Source organism: Suricata suricatta, chromosome 1, assembly GCF_006229205.1.
Source record: "Suricata suricatta isolate VVHF042 chromosome 1, meerkat_22Aug2017_6uvM2_HiC, whole genome shotgun sequence".
In the NCBI taxonomy this organism is placed as follows: domain Eukaryota; kingdom Metazoa; phylum Chordata; class Mammalia; order Carnivora; family Herpestidae; genus Suricata; species Suricata suricatta.
Genome location: NC_043700.1, coordinates 49,245,123 through 49,267,323, shown reverse-complemented (window position 1 = coordinate 49,267,323; position 22,201 = coordinate 49,245,123). Strand labels below are relative to the sequence as shown.

At 39.9% G+C, this 22,201-nt stretch overlaps 1 protein-coding gene and 1 long non-coding RNA gene across 3 annotated transcripts in view; one reads left to right on the top strand and one right to left on the bottom strand.

Annotated features, from left to right (window-relative positions):
• The window catches only part of PINX1 (PIN2 (TERF1) interacting telomerase inhibitor 1), an 87,007-nt gene that overhangs the window by 22,611 nt on the left and 42,195 nt on the right, over positions 1-22,201 (top strand). For both annotated transcript variants that reach the window (XM_029938591.1, XM_029938596.1), the window contains 2 exons: positions 2,176-2,268; positions 8,311-8,387. In XM_029938591.1, the coding sequence (XP_029794451.1) occupies positions 2,176-2,268; positions 8,311-8,387 (170 nt within the window). The remainder of the gene's footprint in view (positions 1-2,175; positions 2,269-8,310; positions 8,388-22,201) is intronic.
• LOC115290803 lies at positions 9,616-10,967 on the bottom strand. Its single transcript, XR_003908212.1, has 2 exons — positions 10,331-10,967; positions 9,616-9,987 (listed from the first exon to the last, which is right to left on the bottom strand). It is a non-coding gene; the product is annotated as an uncharacterized LOC115290803 (long non-coding RNA).

Below are 22,201 nucleotides of genomic sequence, written 5' to 3'. Positions count from 1 at the left end.
TGCCTTACTTACCCTTGCTGAGAGGAGAGTCGTGCCCCCCTCATAAAGTGAGGGGGGCCCGTGGGAGAAGTGGAGAAGGAGAGCCACATTGCTGTGTCTACTCACCGTCAGAGCAGTGTGGGGAAGGAGTGCATATAGACACGTAGCTAGGGGCTGACTCCCCTGGGATCCGTCCGTGCTCCGGGCACTGTGGGACATCTGTGTCCCCGGCAGCTGAGAAGCTCCCCTCGTGAGGCTTAGCATCCTCTGCAGTGCCAGAGCAGCTCTGACAGGGACACGGGGTAGCGGGTAAGAATGTGGATGCTCCTCATCTCCGCCTGGGTTCGAATCCCTCCACAGCCACCTCCTAGGTGTGCCTCCCTTAATCCCGCTGCCTCAGTGCCCTTTCTGTGAAGAACGGTTAATAATCGTGGCTGCTCCTTTGCGGGGCATGCACAGAAAGCTCTGAGGCCAGGGTCTTGTGCTCCATAAGCCTTCAGTTGATCACAACTACTTATCTAAGTTCGGAACCTACTTAGTGACTTGTGTTTGGAACATCAAAATTGAGAATATTATGTACCCTAAGAACTGTGTGACCTCCAAAAGACAAGAAAAATTTATTCATGGGATGTCGGAAAAAAACCCCAACCTCTTGGTGAGAAGTGGCTGCCGGAGAGAATGTTTTGGGCTGCTGATATGATTAACCCATGCTAATATCATCTGAAACCTTGAGACATCTATATATCCTTTGGAGCCTTACTATGTAATTCACACTTTGTTTTTAAAATCACTAATTTCTGTGAGGGATTACAGCAAACTCCTATAACATAGTGGACATGTGCTGGTTTTGTTCCACTATTAAGGCAAAATTTTCCTTTCCTCCATTTTCTCTAACCCCATTTCTGTATTTCTTTATGGAAAATTCAGGATCTTTTCTGCCTATGATGTTGTGTTTCTGTGGGACTCTGCTGCCTGACCTTGATATGTAGATAAAGTGAGCGAATACAGGCAGCTAGTTAACTACCCTCTAACTGATTCTAACCCCAGGTCTACTTGCTCTGATATTTTAGGCAAGCGATTACTTTCTGGCTCACATTCTCCTTTTTTATCAAAGGAATAAACATGAATTTCTTCCTCGATTTGTTTTTGTTCTGTTTTTGTTTTTGTCCTTAAGGTGAGTCTCCAGTGAAATCTGGTATCTGAGGCAATGGCTGAGTGCTAGCTCTGCCCTTCATACTCTAACCTGATTATCATCTCTGATCTGTTTTTTGATTATCATTTAACCTGTCTTACCTTTATTCACTTTTTAAAAGAATTTTTTTGAAACAATTACAAACATGTAGAAAATTGCAAAAATGGTACTGCAAGGGTCTTGAGTACCATTCACCCACTCTTTCCCAGGGGTGACATTTAATATAGTGACAACATAACATTGAAACCAAGAAATTGACACTTGTGTGGATTGTTAATCAAACCATAGACCTCATTAGGTTTTCACCATTTTTTCTAGCCTTCATGTGTGTGTGTATAAGCTCTGTGGAGTTTTATTGCATGTATGAATTCATGTAATCATCACCACAGTTTAGGTATAGGAGTGTCTCATTACCACAGAAGAGCTGCCTCATGCTGCCTCTTTGCTTGCACACCCACCTTCCACCCCTCCGTCTTCCAGGACTCCCCATTCATCCCTGACCCCTGGAAACCAAGACTGTGTTCTCTGGCTCTGTAGTTCTGTCATTTTGAGAATGTTCTCTATATGGAACATACAGTGTATAGGTTGACCTTTTTCACTAAGCACAGTGAGGTGGTTGCATGTATCAATAGTTCAGTTCCTTTTTATTGCAGAGTAGCAAGCACTTCAGTGTAAGGAAGTACCAGAATTTGCTTAGCCATTTGTCCATTGAAGGAATTTGGGGTTATTTCCAGTATTTTACTATCATAAATAAGGCTATTATAACATTCATGTAAAGGTTTTGTGTGAACACAAGTTTTCATTTTCTTCCTTAAGGAATTTATAGATTTCATGTAAATAACCTTGCCTGATTCACAGTACACAGCTTAAGGAGAGTGTTTCTAATCCTATGAGTAGAGTTCAGATAGGACTAAAGATTTTATTTAAATAAGACCACGTCATGTTAACGGAATAAGTGAGGGGATGGATACAGAGTTTAATGTTCTTTTTTTTTTTCTTTAAAGACTCCTCAGACAACAAAGAAAAGAAAACTTTCAGCCTTGAAGAAAAGTCCAAGATCTCCAAAAACCGTGTTCATTATATGAAATTCACAAAAGGTAGAATTAAGCATTTCTTTATTTGTTGTTGAAATCGCCACGTTCATACTAGGTTTCCTACAGCATTTCTAGCTCTCACCGACATTGCTTCTTGGTGTATGTGCAGAACGGACAAGGACAGGCAGCCTGCCTGCTTTGATGTAAAACTAAAGTGCTACGGTTTCCGCATTTATTGGGAGTCACCTGTGGATCTTGTTAAATTGCAGATCCGTTAGCTCTGAGGTAGGACCCCACACTTCGGCTGAGATTACATGCAAATCCTTTGGCAAAGTTGGAAGTGGAAGTCAACTTGCTACGTAAAAGACAGTGGTGACTTTACGTTGCCAAGTCAGAAAATAATTTTAACTTATTGCTCAGTATTTTTAGTTACAATTTCTTGTTTTTGAAGTTTAATGTTGGTGTTGAATACCTTCTAAATTATGCCAATTTCCAGATTTGTGCTCTATCTTGAGATGTTCAGTATGAGAAATCTCACTCCCAAACTGAATTGTGTTATTTCACACCATTTCTTCATTGAATGGAGTGTTAACTTAGGCATTTCATGGTCATTGCAAAGTAGCATTAAAAAACATATTTGAGAACTAGGTAGTGAATCCCATCTTCCTCCATCCCTGCCTCCCCACTGCTTTCCCAGTAAAAGCAGCCAATTACAAGTGCAGTTGTCCTGTGTAACCACGAGGTGGCAGTCTTGTATTGGGAAGAAACAATTTAACTTGAACTCCACTCCTCCAGATGTTTTCCCATAGAATAATATTATGCATTAAGTACACTTTCTAGGCACAAACGCTTATTTATTACATACTGTACTTGAAGTATAAATGTGATGGCAATCCTGTTGTGATATCTAGTCACCATACGATGGCTCTTCTATGGGAAATGGATGTACCTTTCTACCTTGATATGCCAGGAAACACACATTTCTTTGGTTTAGTCTAATTGGCATGATTGAAAATTCCCTAACTCCTAGAACTTGCCTCAATAGCAATGGGAGCTGGAATTCCGCTCATCTTGGTGATTAATGGTGGTTCTCACTTAGGCCGGAACCCCAAAGGTTTGTCTGGGTTTGGTTTAAGTGAGAGCCCGTGGCAGAGCTAAATGGAGTCGGGAGCTGAAGAGCTTCTGGAATGTGTATTAGGAGAGTCGGGCATGCGCTTCCCCCTTCCCTCTTCCTGCTGCTGTGGTTTGTCGGGCTCTTCTGTTTTCCCTGCTTCTTTCTCTCAGCTTAGAACCATCTTTGTTGTTGTCCTCTGTGGTTTCTGATCGGGGTTTCTCTCCACCCCACTTCTGTTCTGGAACAAAAGACAGTCCCTGTTACCTCCTCAGTCTTTCTGAGGAGAGGCTAAATTGCCACTTTATAACTAGTCCTTAAATATCCCTCCTTTTCTCATTAGAACCTAGAGCAAAAAAGATGTTGCAGAAAGATGCAGAGCAAAGTCATGAAAAGTAGCCTGTAACTTTGCAGATGGCATGGCAGCCATCTAAAGCTCTCACTTTTGCAAATCTAGTTTTCCTGAAGGAAAACTAACTACACGCATGATTTCACCTGAAGTGTTTGCTGAAGCTGGGATAAACCTCTCTAATCTGCTTTAATCTACTGGATGCTGCTTTCTATTTCTAGTTAAGCCACTTCCTTGCCAGGTGACCCTATCAGCCTGCTTGGTGTGTTGTGCCTTTGCTTTCTCTGAACGAAGTTTGCTGATTTATTAGCCTTGCCTGGGGAGAAAGGGAGCGTTGGTATACAGGGAAGAGGGTTCAAGAGAAATTGTCAGAAAGGAAGCAGAGGAGATTAAGTGGGAAAATAGAGGAAATGCAGATTGGGAGTAAGTGGAAAACGTGGGAAAAGGAGGCAGAAATCCAGGTGGTAAAGAAAATGATTATTTACTATCTATCTTAACAATCCACGGTGAGAGCAGGTTCCAAGGTTCTTTCATTTAATAAAAGAAATCTTGTAGAGCAATTGTTGTCTCTGGATATGAGTGATAAATCCTCAGTTTTCTCTAAGGCGGATGAATGTTCATAGATCAACGGGAAACCTGGGTTCTTCCGTGACTCTCTCAGATCACTTAAGCACTTAACTTCTTTCAGACTTAGTTTCCTCTTTTAAAAATGAGGAAATATTTCAGGGGCGCCTGAGTGGCTCAGTTGGTTAAGCGTCCGACTCTTCATCTCAGCGCAGGTCTTGATCTCAGGATTGTGTGTTTGAGCCCCACATTGGGCTCCATGCTGGTCATGAATCCTACTGAAAAATAAGTAAATAAAGTGAGGAAAGATTTTTTTAGTCATTATTGAATTCTGAAGTAGGTCTTACGACTTTTTAGAAATGACCCATTTTATGGAATTTTTGATTGTTCAGCATGATGAATGATAATCATTTTAACCTGCAGGTATGCTCTTAGTAAAAGTAACTAATTCACTTATTTGATGAGGGTGATTCATGTTGTAACTTCCATCTGTGGTCCAGAGACTAAACCATGGGGAAATGGCATTTTATATGGCTTGGTGTGAAGAGTAAAAATAAAAATTTGACCTTCGTGAGATTCCTGTAGCAAATAACATTGTAAAATATACTGCTGCCTAAATATTGGCTATATCATTTTAGTTCTGATACATAATTATTCCATTTTTTAGTCTCAAATTTCTAATTTGAATCAATTTATTATATAACTTAAAAGTTAATTTCATCTGCTTTTGTTTAATAAGCCTAACTTCAGTGTGCTTTCTTGTAATTTGAAAATGTTTGTTGAGGGCCCATCTACAGAGAGAAAAAGATAGGGACAATATGAAATTCCACAAGGCCCTTTTGAAGTGTTTAACATATGCAGTGGGAAGTTGTGAAGAGAACGTTGCTCCCCCCACCCTGCATTGAATGGTGGCTGGAAGAAAGGTTACGTGAACTGAAGTGCACCTTCATCCTGTAATATTACTCAGGCTTCTTATTCCTGTGACAGTTTGTAGTATTTGCTTCTTAAACAGGGAAACTGCATGGATGGCACCTGTGCTGGTAGCCAGCTCGCTAGCCTGGACCAGACTGTAGGACTCCCAGTGCGGTGACCTCCTCCCCAGACAGACTCTGCTGTGGACGGGCACCCAGTCCCCTCTTCTGATTGTTTTGCCATTTAAATGTAAACCGGCACCGTGGCAGGCTTTTACAGAGCTCCAACTCTCTTACTGGCTGAGAGGGTCTCACTTATTTCATCTCCTGCTCTGGTTCCTTCAGTTTTCCTGGTGTTCTGACATCACCCTTTCAGTGTCATTGCCATAATCTTCGGTCCTAGGCTTATTATCGGCCCCCTGTATTTTAATTAAAAACAGAAATCAGAATACAGTGTTTTATCCTTCCTGATTGGGGAATGCAAATGAACTTTCTAAGCAAAGGAAGCTCCCTCCATACACCTGAAGTATTTTTCTGTTATTTTAAGAAATGTATTTCTCAGACTTGCATTTCCTTGCCCTCGCCCCTTTCATCTGAGGAGAAAACTCAGGTTGTTTTGTTTTGTTTTGTTTTTGTTTTTAAGTCTTTGTTACAATACAGTCCTATAATAGATTTTTTTTCCTTGGAACTTGCTGGTTTCTATTTGACTTTACCCTTAAAGTAAGAGGCTCCAAATCTCTGTGACTCTTAAATTCTTATGTTTATTTTTTGTAGTTTCATTTGCTTCCCTTGTGGACTTCTTGGTGTTGTAAAGTGTATCTGACTATAGTGGTAACATCACTCCTTTCCAAATCGCCACTCAGATAGACTGGAAAGCTTGGTAATGATGATTACTAGAAAAATAGCCAAAAAGACCATAAAGTACTCTTCTTTGAAAGTACCTGTTTATCCTTATATGGACTTATGTTATATCAGCTTGGCTACTGCAAGCTGTTTTTCCTGGTTCTCAAAATGTTATGGCTAATTGAAGACTAACAGGTAGATGAACCAAATTCAGACAGAGAACCTGTATTTCCTTTCAGTTTCTGATTGTCATTTTCTCTAACATCTAAGCTTATCAACAGTATTTTTTGTGATTTGACCTTAATTCAGAACTGAGACCAGTAAGCTTTCAAGCTCAGTTTTAATATATATATACTTTTAGAATCACTTCCATCTTCACATTTTGATCTGTCTTTAAGTCCCTTTCCATTGGTCTCTGACTCTTAATTCTTCTCTGTGTTTTGTTATCCAGATCAAATCCAGAGCAAGGCCTGTAACAATCCTGGTTTCTACATTTACTTAAGTGAACTTTGCTAAAGGATAAAAATTTCTGATACAAGAGCCCATCACCACAACCTTAGGGACACTTGCACCTTTATTGGTACAGCTTACAGTCTCTCTCAGCTTGGCAGTTCGCCCTGTGATGTTTAGATTTGTTCTCAATCTCTGCGTGTTCATAGTTTGACGTCCTGTTGTAGAATTGTGATCTTGCATGTCCTCCCTTCCTTAATCCCTACACCATTCCTTTTAGTTGAATTGCTGTAAAAAAAAGATCTTAATTTGCATTTCTTTTAGGGTTTCTGTTCCATTCCAGAAGATAGGTTAGGGATAGATGGCCAATACATATTTTGAACTAAGTATAACTCCTTTTTCTGAAATAGAAACTGCCACCCTGAATGTGCTCTGCAGTGCAAAGTGGGTTATGCTGATGACAAAGCTAAGAATAGATCTCTAGACCTCCTGAGGGTTTGCCCACTTATCCCCACCATGAGCAGCCATTATTCCCCACTTTTCTGGTTCATTTTCTGAGTTTTTGTCTGGGATACACTTCATTTTGTTCTTAGTAGCTTTCCTATGGGGTTTTGTATGGGTCTCCTTAATAATCAGAACGAGACTGCTTTGTTTCTAACTCAGGAAGAAAGGAGAGAGTAACACGGAGCCACAAAGGAACATGTCTTTCCTGATAGGAACAGGTCGTACTGACTGGTACTGCGGCCTGTGAAACTGGTTACGGTGCCTGGCTTTGCATTAAATCCAAGGTGTTTTGTTTTTTAATTTCATGGAGTCACTGAGCAATATCATATTTGCCCCAATGAGAGTCAGTGAACTAGAACCTTCTGGGTCATACCATTACTTTGCCAAGTCAGTTTGCTACAGGAAGCCAAGAAGACCAGTGAGTCCATGACATTGGAACTCAGGCTTCCTACTCAAAACAAAAATTCTTGTGTCTAACCCAGAGCCTAACCCCCCCATAGCCTCAAGACTTTACATGTAGTAGTTACACTTTAAAATGCATTTACCATGTAGTTGACAAATGGGAAGAGATTCGGTTGACTGCTCACAGAGTATTATTGGTAGAAGTGGAAATTCCAAAGAAGTGAATTTTAAATTAGTTGGTTTGTGGGTTTGAAATTAAATTAAAAGAGTAGTGTTTTTAATAAGAGGCATAGATCCTTTGGACAGTGCTTTGCCAGAAGCCATTTCATTTCCTACTCTTATGATGTATCCTTTTATTTAAAGATGAGACAGCTGTAATAGTAAAGAACATTTTAAAGGGAAAAATCTGAAATTCTTTCACCCTAATGTAGTAGTTTTTGTTTGCATTTATTCTTTTTAAATTTTCTTCTTTCGGTTAATTATTGAGCCCCTATGTGTCAAATATAGTGTGCTCTCATTCATGTGTGTTTAAAAGCTATATAGCTAACAGCATTTTTGTTCTGCATTTCATAATACTGAGTAACTCATATCTCCTTGAAATTAAAAAAAAATCAGTCTTAAAGCAGGGGAACCCAGAGACCCAGAAATCATACGTGAAAGGCACACCAGTAGTAGAGCTAGCTTTGAAATCTAGTTTTCATCTCGTGCTACACGTTTTTGGTTGTTTCTGCCATGAAGGAGAGAACATCACGGGTTCTGGTTCTAAAACACTGTCTTCTTGAGTTTTCAGCCATTTTAAAATTAACTTAATTTTACTTGTTAGCTTGACTGTGAAGGGGAGAGAGAAAGTAGTTTACAAAACTGTTTCATTTCCAAAGCCCATTTTGCTTTCAGGATTCTCAAAGATTATATTTGTGCTCCTTAATTTAGAAAGAATGGTATTACTGAAAGGTACCGTGTTGTTTTTCTAGGGAAGGACCTATCATCTCGGAGCAAAACAGATCTTGACTGCATTTTTGGGAAAAGACAGAGTAAGAAGATTCCCGAGGTATTAAGCCACATAGCAATTGATACATTCTATTTCAACGCCTCTTGATTTTCAGCCGTGTGTAGAACTATTTATATCTATTACTGATAGTGCTCTTTAGTTAAAGCTCCAAAAGAAAAAAAGCAAAACAAAACTTTGAGAGGTCTTAAACAAAGGCTAAATGTGATCTTAATAATAGTAGTTGGAAGATACAAGGATTCTAAAAAAGGGTATGTGTTACCTGCTTTTTCCCTTGTGTGAGGACTAGAGTAAACTCGGGGAAGAATGCCTTTGCTGACCTATTCAATGGAGAAAACGTCTGTCCCGTCCCAGGATGCATGCAGCGGTTTTCTTTGCTGTGCTGAGACTGCATAACAGTTTGGGTATGGCTTGGGGAGGGATAATATCATCTACGTACTCCTGTCCTGGTCTGCTTCCTTTTAGAAGCATTTTGAAAGGGTTAGATCATCATGAGACTCTGTAAGGGATTTAGATGTAGTATTTCCTCCATTGTACAATATTGTTTGTTTTAAAACTAAGTCAGTGGGACGCCTGCGTGGCTCCGTCGGTTAAGCGTCCGACTTTAGCTCAGGTCATGATCTCACAGTTCATGAGTTCGAGCCCTGCTTTGGGCTCTGTACTGACAGCTCAGAGCCTGGAGCCTGCTTTGGATTCTGTGTCTCTTTCTCTCTCTGCCCCTCCCCTGCTCATGCTCTGTCTCTCTCTCTCTCTCAAAGTTAAATAAATATTAAAAAAAAGTAGGTGAGAACAGGGTGACTATACTGTACCCTACATGAGACAAGTAGATAAGCTTCATTAGTAAATTGAATGCTGTGTAATAGAGCACAGAGTTTTTTGTGCTATTTCCAAAGTAAGAGGCAGTCCTGAGTTTGGATGTCAAAATAGAATTTTTGATATATGGGTTTCTGGAAATAAAGGGGTAAAGATTTAAAATTGGTATTGCCAGGGCACCTGGGTGGCTCAGTCGGTTGAGCGTCCAGCTTCAGCTCAGGTCATGATCTCGCGGTTTGTGGGTTTGAGCCCCGTGTCGGGCTCTGTGCTGACAGCTAGCTCAGAGCCTGGAGCCTGTTTCAGATTCTGTATCTCCCTCTCTCTCTGACCCTCCCCTGCTAATGCTATCTCTCTGTCTCTCAAAAATAAAAAAAAATTTAAAAATAAACATAAAATTGGTGTTGCCTCCAAAAATCTGCAATATGATAGGTATAATGATTACTCAATTAATCTGATGTGTTCTACTTAGGTTTCTTTATTGATTCCTAGCCAAGGGCCTTGTTGCAATTTTTTCTCACGTTTCTCCAGACTGACAGGAATTTTTCCAGGGCAGTGGCTGTTATTTAATATTATTTCCAAAGAGTCTAGAATAAGCAGTTATTAGAAATTTTGCTTGGTGATTTCCTTTACAGGTTGGGACTAAATTCCATCTCTCAGGGCTCTTCTGCCCCTACACCTTTAGCAGTGAGGACTGAGGAGGCAGTGCTCCATTGGGTCACCGAGGGGCGGTGTTTATAGGTCTCTGCTGAGTCATGTCAAAGGCAGGTGGGTAATTAGGAAGGAGGTGTTCTGACATCAGGCCACACTAGATGCTTCATTCCCAGAGAGGCTGTTGGAAAGAGCAGAGGATCATCAGACCGCGCTGCTCCTGGTCACACCTCTGCCCTTCACTGGTGACTGTGTGACCTGGAATGGCTCAGGCAGGCCCCTGCCTGGTTCACTAGAGACTTTACGTCTGTCGTATCTGAGCCTTCCTCTTGAATCACTCTCCTTGGGTCCTGCTCTGTAATTTGAGTATCCTCCAGGATATTCCGACACCTCTGCACTGCCTTGACTACGCCCTCCCGTGGCCACACATGGCACCTTTACGTCAGCCCCGTAGCCCACCCGGACCCCTGATGATAACCTTTCTGTTCCAGCTCTGTCAGTCTTGAATGCAAGATTATGCTTACTATGCTGGCGTTTCCAGATCCTCGCATCCTTGGATTATGTGACCCTCCTTTTTCTCTCTGCTGCCTGCAACCGTGGTCTTTTGTAGCACTCTGTTTGAAATTTTACAGTTGAACAAATCAGGGAAGGAAACTTTCAGTAGAACTTTAAAAGAACTTCTGTGGTAAGCACAGGAAAGCTTTTTGTTATAGGCGATTAGAGGTCTCTAATCCTCTGGCAGACATCTGCCTGCGGACTTACTGAGGTTAGGTGCCATGAGGTTTTCAACACTGTCTAGTGTTACTTGGGTTTTTGATAGTGGTGTCATTCACGACCACGTTGACATGAGCCTGTATTTGACACAATCCCCTGGTGCAAGCCCAGGGAAAATCTGTTTTGGTGCAGTTGGTGTAGAGAAGGCCAACCGTGAAATAATTCTGTGTTTTGTGCAAGATTTATATCCAGGCGCATCTTGATCTCTTATTCTAGCTGGTGGTTTTCCTCTTGTTGCTGCTCTGAACATCCTGATTGTTCGGTGAGGCAGTTTTGTATCAGGATGCAGCACTTGGTCTGTAGCAGTGGTTCTTAGCAGCTCTTACACTCCATCACCTAAGGAGCTTTTTAAAAAATGCTACACTGGACCGGTTAAATCCTAACTTGGGGTTAGGGTCCAGGGATAGGTATTAAAAAGAGAAGAAGAAAAATAGTTTTAATATCAAATTAAGCCTACCCAGATGGCACAGGTGATGATGAGGAGTAAGGATTGAGAGCTACTGGTAGAAGTCCTGATACATGTGACATCTGGGAGAGCGTCTGACTTTAGAATTATGAATATTGCCTAGGACGGGGCTTCTGAAATCATAATATGGACACAGAACACCTGGGAATGTTGTTAAACTGCAGGTTCTGTTTCTTGAGAGAGGGGTGGGGCCCAAGAGTCTGCATTTCCAGGAGGCTCCCAGGTGATGCCAACGCTGCCGGTCACACTCTGAGGAGGAGATCAGGCCTTGGTGATATTTGACATTTATTTTTTTATAATTTTTAAAGTGTTTTTATTTGTTTTTGAGAGAGAGAGAGCAAGAGAGAGACAGTGTGAGCAGGGGAGGGTCAGAGAGAGAGGGAGACACAGAATCTGAAGCAGGCTCCAGGCTCTGAGCTAGCAGTCAGCACAGAGCCCGATGTAGGGCTCAAACCCACGAACCGTGAGATCATGACCTGAGCCGAAGTTGGACGCTCAACTGACTGAGCCACCCAGGACCCTCTATTTGACATTTAATATATGTCTGTACATATTTGCATATAAGATGGAATATATTTAAATATAATCACATTTTAAGACACCAAGTAAGAAGTATTTCTATAAAGCAGAGTGACTTTTTAAAAAATTTTTTATTTAAATTCCAGTTGGTATTAAGTACAGTGTAGTATTAATTTCAGGTGTACAATGTAGTGAGTCAGCACTTTCATACAATACCCAGTGCTCATCACGAGTGCCCTCCTAAATCTCCATCACCTATTTAACCCGTCCTACCTCCCCTCTGGTAACCCTCAGTTTGTTCTCAATAGTTAAGAGTCTGTTTCTTGGTTTGCTTTTCTCTCTAAAGCAGAATCACTTTTAAATTTAAATTTTAGATATGTGTAGATTTTCATATATAGAGTTGGCTTTCATTGAGGCACACCTGTATCTTCCCTGAATAAATTGTTGCTATGAAACCTTACCAAGTTAGTTACAACAGCCCTTATAGCCAAGGGCAGGAGGCCTCTAATCAGATTTGTTTGAAAATACAATTTCTTTTGGCTCCTGTTTGCATTTGAAACTAGAATCGCTTTGTTTTTAGTCCCTTGACCCCCATAGCAACATTGGCCTGAAATTATATTTGGCATTGCCAAGGTAAAGGTGCTGCTGGCGGTCAAATACCTTGAAGAATCTTAGACACCAGGACAGTACTGAATGTTGAAGTAGTAATCCTCCCTGGGTGCTCTGGATAAAGTGCTGATAGTGATCTTGTCTTTGCATCTAGATTTAAAGAACCTTAGGCATTGACCACTGGCTTGGGCAACATCATATCTTTCACACTAACCCTGACTTAACTAATTTCTATAACCCCTGACTGTTGCTGTGATAGAAGAAAAACTGCAACCTTACGAAGCATCTATGTACCGGACACTGTGAGAGACATATATAAAAGTATTTCATTTAGTCCTTATAACACTGCTGTGAAATAGGCATTATTATCACCTTTTTAGCAGTGAGGAAACCACGGCTCAGAAGGCTTTGTTACGAAGGTCCAAGGCAGCACAAACAGGATATAAATCCAGGTCCTTCTGACTCCAAAGTCATTGTCCTTTTCCCTCTACCACAACGTTAATTAACTTTTGTGTGTTAAAAAAAAAAATCTGTGTTTAAATGAGTCTAGTTTTGCCTTAGATGTTTTCTTTGAGATTTTGTTAAAGACATAAGTAGTTAATACTTCATCATAACTTTGTGGGGAAATGGTTGGCTATTATTTTGCTGAAAATAATGGTTTAACTTTCAAAACTTCACAACCTTGGCCTCAGTCAGAATTGAACGATGATGGGTTCAGAAACATATTACAAATGCCTGGACCACCTTTAGGAACAATTTACTGTGCTCGTGGGAGCTGAATTAAGAAAGAACCAACCTGGGGCGCCTGGGTGGCTTAGTCAGTTAAGCATTTGACTCTTGGTATCAGGTCATGATCTCACAGTTTTGTGAGTTTGAGCCCATGAGCTCTGCACTGGCCATATTGAACCTGCTTGGAATTGTCTCTCCCTTGCTCTCTGCCCCTTCCCCACTCATGCTGTAAAGAAAAGGAAAGAGCTCACTTGAATTTCTGGAGCATATATGCTGTATTACTTGTGCATTTTCTGGTTTCTCATCTGAATTAAATGATCTGAATACATTTTTTAAATTATTTTATTTTTTTGAGAGATGGAGACAGAGTCATGGAGGGACAGAGAGAGAGGGAGACACAGAATCCGAAGCAGGCTCCAGGCTCAGAGCTGTCAGCATGGAGCCCAACACGGGGCTCAAACCCATGGACTGTGAGATCATGACCTGAGCCGAAGTTGACCATTTAATCAACTGAGCCACCTAGGTGCTCCTGAATACATTTATATTCAAGAAATATCTGCAACTCTTAATAACAGGTTTTTTTTTTTGGCTTTTTGCTTTAAAACTTCTTATTTGGAAATAGTTACAGATGCACAGGAAGTTGCAAAGATAGTTCAGAAGGGTTCCTTGTGCTCTTCACCCAATTATCCCAGTGATTACATCTTGCTTAACTGTAGCACAAGACAAAAACCAGGAAGCTGACATTCGGACAGTCTGTGTGTGTAGTTCTGTGCCACTGTATCACATTTGTGGACCCTGTAACCATTATCTTAGTTAATTCCAGAACTATTCCCTCACCACAGAGATCTCCCTCGTACTCCCTCAAGTTGTAGTCAGCTCCCTCCCCTGCAACTTCCCCAACTTCAACAGCTGCTGCTGTCAACACAGTTGTCTAAGTCAAGGTTGACTATTCTATGTAGGAACCATTTGATCTCTCACAGTCACATGATGAGTCCATTCACATCTGTAACGATCAGTACCCAGGTTTTAAGGGCTGATTGTAGTTTCCATGATCTACCTTGAACACTTATGCTTACTAGATTTTATGTCTTCTGCTAGATTGATTGTATGTCTTCTGTCTTATGGATCTTTAGAAAATGCCTTGTAGAAATCAGATTGTTTGATGGCTTTACAATCCAAACATATCGAAGAAGTTATTTACTTTAGTAGTTTCAGAAGTATATGAAACTGTCAGGTAATGGATAAATATAAAGTGGTATTGTTGTTATGTGACAGGGTTGTCCTGCGTAACATGTCAGTGCAGGAGATGTCCTCAGGCAGTAACTCAAGTGGGTTGGTGGACTCCTCTAAATTGCATGCAGAATTGGTTTGTGGGCTTATTCACATGTAGGTATGGATATATAAAGTGCTTTTGTCACATTTTCCAAGGAGTCCTTGATCCAAAAAGAATTTTTTAAATTGAGGACTGTGCTTAAAAAATCTCTTCACAGTCAAAAAAGATTATAAAACATGAACATTTTCTTTGTGAGGGAAGTAGTAGTGAACCTTGTATTGTGTAGAGGAGCAAACTGTGCCAGACCAGGAATCTGATTCCTTAATTATTTTGACTATAATATATAGAAATAAAAACCACATCAAAACAACAATCTGAGTTAAACCTAAGATGTCTGGGGCACACTGATGAAATTTTGATTATGCCTTTTATCCTCTCTCTGAACTTGAAACATCAAATGAAGAAATCCGTCTACTGTGTTTTTACATGTGGAGTTTTTCATCCATCACACACACTGGACAGTAAACTGCATGAAGAGAGAGGATTTGTGTCGTATTCATCTCTGGGCCCCTGGCATGTCCTTGAGTCAGTGTTTGGCACATGGTAGGAATTCAGTAAATTGAAATCTCATCGCACATTTGTTTTTTTTTAAATGGACTTAATTGTTACTCATCTTAAAGATCATGGTTTGTATAGCTTCAAAGTTGATATTTGAAATATTTTTTTTTCTTTTGGAATGTTTTAATTAATAAATAATTGTCTCTTCTCTGAGAGTTGGAAATATTCATCGGTTAACTCTCAATCCCATGCCGAGCATAATCCACTGGTACACCTAGCAGATTCTCAAGAAAGGATTTTTGAATGAATATTTGCTTAGGCCATTTTATGTTTTTAAAAATCAATCCTATTTGCCAGAAATTGGTCTTCAGGCTTTGCATTTCACTCTGGAATAGTTTTTCATAGGCTTAACTGTGTCTTATTGTTATAGAAATTAAAGCCTTCCTGTCTCTTCAGGAATTACCCTCTGACTTTCTCAGTGCTCAGTATTTCTTCAAGCCACGGAGACTGTCTAAAGGCACCGTTGCCCTGTCTGAATCTGGCTATCCAGAACTAGTTGCTTAAATAGTGAAAGATCATCACAAACTACTGACTGCTAAGAAACCTTAGTAAACTGCTGTGTGTGGGAATGGTTGGTCATACATTTCTAATCTCCAAGATCTTCCTTTCCCCATCATCTTTGTACTAGGAAGACAATGACTGTGGATCGGAGTGCACCTAAATTGGAGAAGTATGCACTTTCGAAGGAGACAAAGAAATGGTCAAATATATTGAGCAGAGATTGCTAGGGCCCCTTGAGACCTAGAGCATGTACTTGTGCTGGCCAGTGCCTGCCAGGAGTTACAGATACACGTGTGTGTCTGTCTGCCTGCATGTATCTTTTCTCACTTGGTGTGCAGGTGGGAGTTGGAGACGCTAAAAAACAAATTCCATTAGTTCCTATCTTGTTGAACTTTCTGATACTCTTTTTTTTTTTTCTTGCCTCTCTCATTTTTTCCCTCCCCCCACCTTTCCAGTTTCCTTCCTCTATCCAGCTTGTTTCCTGACTCAGCCTTATCACTAGAGAAAATACTCCTAAACCATATCAAGGATTGAGAATGTGTTACCAGCATTCCTACTTTGTTTCTCTAAACAGCATGTTTCTGGCATAGGCTCTTGACAAAATAATTGTCTATTTATTCACCTCGATAATCTGATTGAATTAGAAACTTTGTTATTTCTTATATGCTCCCAGGATGCCCCAGTTAATGATCACTTTGCTTGAATAATCTATGGCTTTTGCTTTCTGAACCAAAGCATGACTTTAGTGGTTTCTTGTCAGTTATCATGAGTCCCCTCTTTTTTGACTGACAGTCAAATCCGAAAACTCACTTCAAGCGGACTCTTCTCTTTTGGCTGGTTGAATTCACAGGGGTATTTTTGAACATTCTATTAGTTCTGTAAACAGCCCTCAGTACCTCATAAGGGAGATCATTGGGAAAAGAAGAGTCCTATTTGTTTTTTTAATTTTTTTTTCAAATGTCCTTGAAGGCTATTTCTCCTTAGTTCCAAATGTTCATGTTAATTACCTATATTCATGAATTAGGTTGAGTTTTATAAATGGTTTCCAGAATGCAAACTCTTAAATTTGAATGTTTCCACCTTCCTACAACCTCTGTCACTCTGCCTCCCCCCTCCCTTGCCCCCGCAACACCCCTGATCTGGGCATCAGCACTCAAAATCTGGGCAGCTTTCCCAGCCTAGTATTTGCTAAAGCAATCTTCTAATGAAGAACCTTTTAGTTAGAGATAAATTTAAACTAAGCCCGCTAACAAGCCGAATAATACATTTAAGTCTTTATTTTTTTGCTGGTGTTGGTGACTTTAGTACTTCCCGTCATCATTTTGACCACTGATAACAGATCCAAAATAATCTCCCTAAGCTGGAAAACACTTTATTTAACCAAAACTCAGTAGATAAAATTTTGTGAAGATATGTGAAGTCTCATTTAATCCTGGAAGATCCCATTTGGCAGCAGTTAGATGAGAATTAACTTAGAGGCCAGGGCATGCAGCCTGACCGCAGCTTTTTAGAAGCCAAAGTGTGTAGTGTGTGTGGCAGCTCTCCTGCACATAGGCTTGGGCTGTGTCAGAACGGCCGTGCCTTTGTGCTGAAAGAGCAGGCTTTGTGCTGATTTTCTGCACCGGTGACCGTTTTTGAATTATTCCGCTCAGGCCTGGGTGCCATATTTTAAGAATGTGTTCAGACACTGACACTAGGGACCAAAGTGTCAGGAAAACAGGTCATGCACAAGAACTAGCAAATGAGCAGTTAGGAAACTCTGCCTGAACTAAAGAGAAATCCTGACTTTAATTTAAATGGTTCTACTGGTCCTCTAAAAAAGGAGCAGATTTGTTTGTTCTGCTTCATAAGGAAAAACTAGTACCGGTGGATGAAATTTATAGAAAGATAACTACCCAGAGAAAAGAAGCAGCATGGGCTGGTCAGCTGTAGGATGTACCTTGTGGTTTGTTTGTGTGAGGAATTCTCTAAATGAGTGAGAGTCTGAACTAAATGCTTTTGAGTACTTCCAAGTCTAAGGTTCCCTGATTCTGAAGTAAAGAGAACACATGAAATACTCACATTTGAAATAAGTTTTATATTGTACTAGACTACAAAGGGAAAACATTACATGGATTCCTCTTCTTGATTCTTCTGTACTTGGACAATTTTGGCTTTATCTACTTAGGTTCCTTACCCAGATGATGAATGTGAAAAGTCTTTGGTGTGTTTAAGCAAGAAATTGAATAATATTGAGGTAAAATAGCAAGTTGTCTTAGCAATTCAAGCCTTAAAGGAGTTATTAGAAATGTTGAGTGTCAAGGTGAAGTTAGCCATCTTGGATGTTTTTTAATCTATAAACTCCATTTTCTTATCTAGTAAGTGAGAGCGTTGAATTGTATGTCCTTCACTAGATTCTGTTTTCCAGAGATTCTCCTCAGTGATATTTCCCATTCCACATACTCTTCTAGATTGACCCTTGCCACTTTCTCATCAGGAGGTGAAGCTCAGTCCCCTCCCCTTCCATCTGGGCAGGACTGTGACTTGCTCATAGTGTAGTGGGGGTAGGGGTGCTATGTGACTTCAGAAGCTTTGCTGGCTCAAATACTTACCCTTGAAGTCTTCAGCCTTCATATAAGCAGTCCAGTAGCCCTGAACCCCCAAGCCCAAAGCCCAAACTAGCCCACGTGGAGAGCCTGGCACAGAGAATTATGCAGGTACCCTAAAACTATGTGAAGAGAAAGAGGTTCTGGTCAACTCCCTGCCATGACAGCTCCACTTTTTGATCACAGCCACATTAGAGAGACCGGGAGCCAGAACTGCCCAGCCAAACTCTTTCTTGAATTAGTGAACCACAGAAATAGCATGTGGTAATGAAAGGATTATTGTTTTAAGCTGCTAAGTTTTACAGTGATTTGTTACCCAGATAACTGAAATGGTTCTCTAAGGATCTGTCATCCTGTGGTTCTTTGATTATACATTGATGGTGAAGCTGGTAGATCTGTCTTAACCCGTGGAATGAGGAAATGATGTCATCTAATGAATTGTTCTGTTTCTCTGGTTTCTTCTAAAGGGAGGCTTATTCAGTGGAAAATGGCATTGAGCACACTCTTTAGAGTTGGATAAACTTAAACTTGAGCCCATGAGGAGTGTGAAGACTATATGATTTGAGTACTTCCAAGTCTAAGGTTCCCTAATTCTGAAGTAAAGAGAACACATGAAATACTCACATTTGAAATAAGTTATTTAACCTCTCTGAGCCTCAGCCTCTCCATTCATAAAATTGGCACAATAAATTATCTAGCAAGATTAAATAAGCCACATAAAGTTCTCAGCAGGTCTCTTACATGCAGTAAGTGCCCAGCATATCTTAGTTGCTGCTGCTGAGGTCACTGTCATCATTATAATTGTTAACACACTCGAATTTAAGGTGGTGAAAATGAACCTAATAGAGAATTAAGAAAATTTTAATCCATTTGCACATAGTCACATGTTTAATATAAATGTACTGACTAAACTTACTCATTGTCGATAAGCCCTTCCTTAAAGCCCTCCAGCAGGGAGCCTTTTCTGTTGTCATTTTGCTATTATAGAGGATTTCTTAGCATATCAATTTTGTTTTAATTAATATTTAAGATGAGTAATAACTAAGGCAGTGATCTTCCTTGTAATGTGATATCCTGCACAATTCTGGTAGAGGTATTTGCATTTGTTTAGTTTGTAAAGAATTCATTGCTTTTCAAAAAAATGAGAACGAAAACTGAGGTAAAAGCTCTTTATCATCATCAACACTTATTAAGTATTCATGAAGATGATGGTACTGAATTTAATAAGTTTCAAAATGTATTTGATGCTATCCCTATTCCCAAAAGATTTTCAGTGGTTTAGTACTGTTAGAGTCTGTTTGTTTATGGAAAGATAATAGGATCACAAGACCAATAGGTTCTTAAGATCATCTAATTTATATCCCTGTATCAAGCAGGACTATTTCTGTCATCCTTGTGGAAATTAGTGTAGTTCCATTATTAGTAAAAAGGGAAAACAGATTTTTTAGTGTGAGTTTCAGAGATTAAGTTAGATATAAAGAATGTTCTTTAAAGAGGATGTGGAAAATATTAGAGAGATCATAGAAACTTTAACTTTTGGAGATATTTACAAGTGGAATTAAATGCCAACTAAGAGAAATGAGGGACTGTCCAGTTAGGAAGCACCAGGAGACCATTACCCTCCTGTTTTCTTTCACTAAAGTTCATCAAAGCAACATGGCATCCTTGGAGATATGACAGGACAAAATAGTAAATAGTTTACCAAGGATATTAAATTTAAACCAAGATGATTCTTTGTACCTGAGTAAATTCTTCACTTCTATTAATACTTTGTTTTAAATGTTTATTTATATATTTTTAGAGAGAGCGCTTATACACACGTGTAATGCGCTTATACACACGTTTTGATGTCATAAACCATGAGATCATGACCTGAGCTGAGGTCAAAAGTCAGATGCTTAACAGACTAAGCCACCCAGGTGCCCCTCTATTAATACTCTTGAAGCCAGACACAAAAGATAGCCTCTTACAGGTTATGTTGAGTTGTTTTCTTCTTCTCTTCCATAATAAACATAGTTTATTGGTACTTATATAATAAAGGAAAAGCTGGGAAAACTTCAAACTTCAAAGGTTATAAAAATTAATCTAGTGTGTCCCAATTGTTACTCTAAATGCTAAAGCTGCAAAGATAGTAGGATTTGGTCCCCTTCATGGAATTTATGGTCATCTGCGAGAGGAGATAGATGTAGAAATATATTGAATATAATGTAATAAATTCTCTAAAGAAAGTGTAAAGAATCTTTTCTGCAGTGTATTTTTTTCTATAGCAGCTTGAGTGATCTTTTGAAAATGTAATTGAAATCATGTCACTACTTTGTTCAGAAGCCTCTCACATTTTCTTGCCACACTCAGTGTAAAAAGGCAAATCTTTACAGTGCCCCCTCCCCCTTGGCCCTCTCTCTTATACACACACACACACACACACACACACACACACACACACTACCACCGTACCTCATCTTCTGGGTTTTTGGTACCCACTCTGCCCTCATCACACTGGCTGCCTTGCTGTTTCTCTATAGGAATGTTTCCACCTCAAGTTTAAGGTGGCTCCTCTGAATGGAATGGCTTGCCCCTGCCTCTTTTGTATTTTTGTCCAAATGTCATCTCACTTGGCCTTCCTTGTTTATCCTATTGATATAGAAACACAAACAATAACAACGGAAAACCATGACACTCTTATACCTTCTCCTTTACTTTGTTTTTCTTCATAGCAGTTACTGCCATCTGATGTACTAAATTGTTTACCATCTTTCCTCAGTAGATTGGAACCCCTGTGAGGGCAGGAATTTTTGTACTGTCTAGCATTTAGAACCATGCCTGGCATGGAGTAGGTTCTCAGTGAAGGTTTTGTTCAATTGAACTCAGTTACTGAAGTATGTTTTAAACATTGACCATAGAACCATTAATTTTTACCATGATGTCAGAAAAGAACTGGTGATCTCAGCCCAAAGGGCAGGAGTGTCTGAATGGACAAGAAGAAAACAAAGGTGTGACATGAACAACTTATCCTGGGTCTCAAACTCAAATGTCAATGAGATCTAGGCATCTGACTGTAAATGTGTGAATAGTCTAGCTGTAAAATGACAGGGAATCAGGGAAATGGATATCCAATCTGAAAGTATCCAAGATTCATAAAATAATAACCATGATGTTGATGATGGCGGTGGTAGTAGATCTTGTTCAGGACAAGTGAAACGTGTTTGTGATCTCATGTAACACAGATTGTTGGTTTGGAATGTTAGGCTTAGCTGGAGTGAGAAAGCCAGGGAGTTTTATGTATGTAAGTAAGTGTGGCCAAGTGTGGAATTGCATAGCAAAGACCAGCTGTTTAAGACCACCGTGCAGAGTGCACTAGGCAGCATACGACACATATCGTTTGTGAAGATTCACACCTATCTTCTGTAGGAACTTCCACTTCTTCATGCTTTGCTGCTTGTCAGAGGCAAAAGGATGGCTAAGGAGCTTAGAGACGTTGGAGCACAGTGGGCAGCTGCCTGACTGGAGTGAAAGCCAAGTATAAACAATGCTCGCAGCCGCCTCTAACTCAGCGTGCAGGTGAAATCATTCCAAGTGAGTAAGAAGCATTGCAGAGCTAGATTTTCTATTGAGCACAGCTTTTGATAAAAGGAAGAAGAGCTAGGTATTGACTTTTTGGTCCCTGTTCTATCAGTGGTCTGTTAATCAACAGAGGATAAATTATTGCTCCTCAGAAACAGGAAAGGATCCCCTTGGCTTGGAGGCATTTCCACCTTTCTTTTCTTTGTTTTTTTCTTTATTGGTAGAGGATCTTTCCTCCAGCCATTTGCTCCTTGGGGGTTTTGTTAAGGCCTGAAGAGAAACTGAAGGGAACTCTTTTGATTTATCTTCTATCCTTTCCTTTTGGTCACTCCACAGGGCTAAAATAGCCGAGTTGGCTTTAATATGTCGCCATTAGAGACCAAACATTAGCTGGAATAAACCATCATGCCTCACAATGAAAAATGTCCCCTGATTGGCTAATTAATCAGTCAAAGGGGAATGACATGGCTCTCGGCTTGAGGGACTCTGCTAGAGAGAAACAGGCTGTTGATAAATGGTTTTCCAACAAATTCATATATCAAGGAAACTTAGTCATTTTTTAACTATAGTTTGTGTGACTGTAATTTTTTCCAACTTTTTCTTTTCTGCTGCTCTTGCTGTTTGGGCTGCGTTTTTTATTGTTGATAGAAAAATATAGGATTTTAGATATGAGAAAATAAATGCTTTCTACTTATTCATGTCTCTTAGTCTGATTGGTTGTGACTGTCTAGGTTTATCAATAGGTAGAAATCCACTTTCT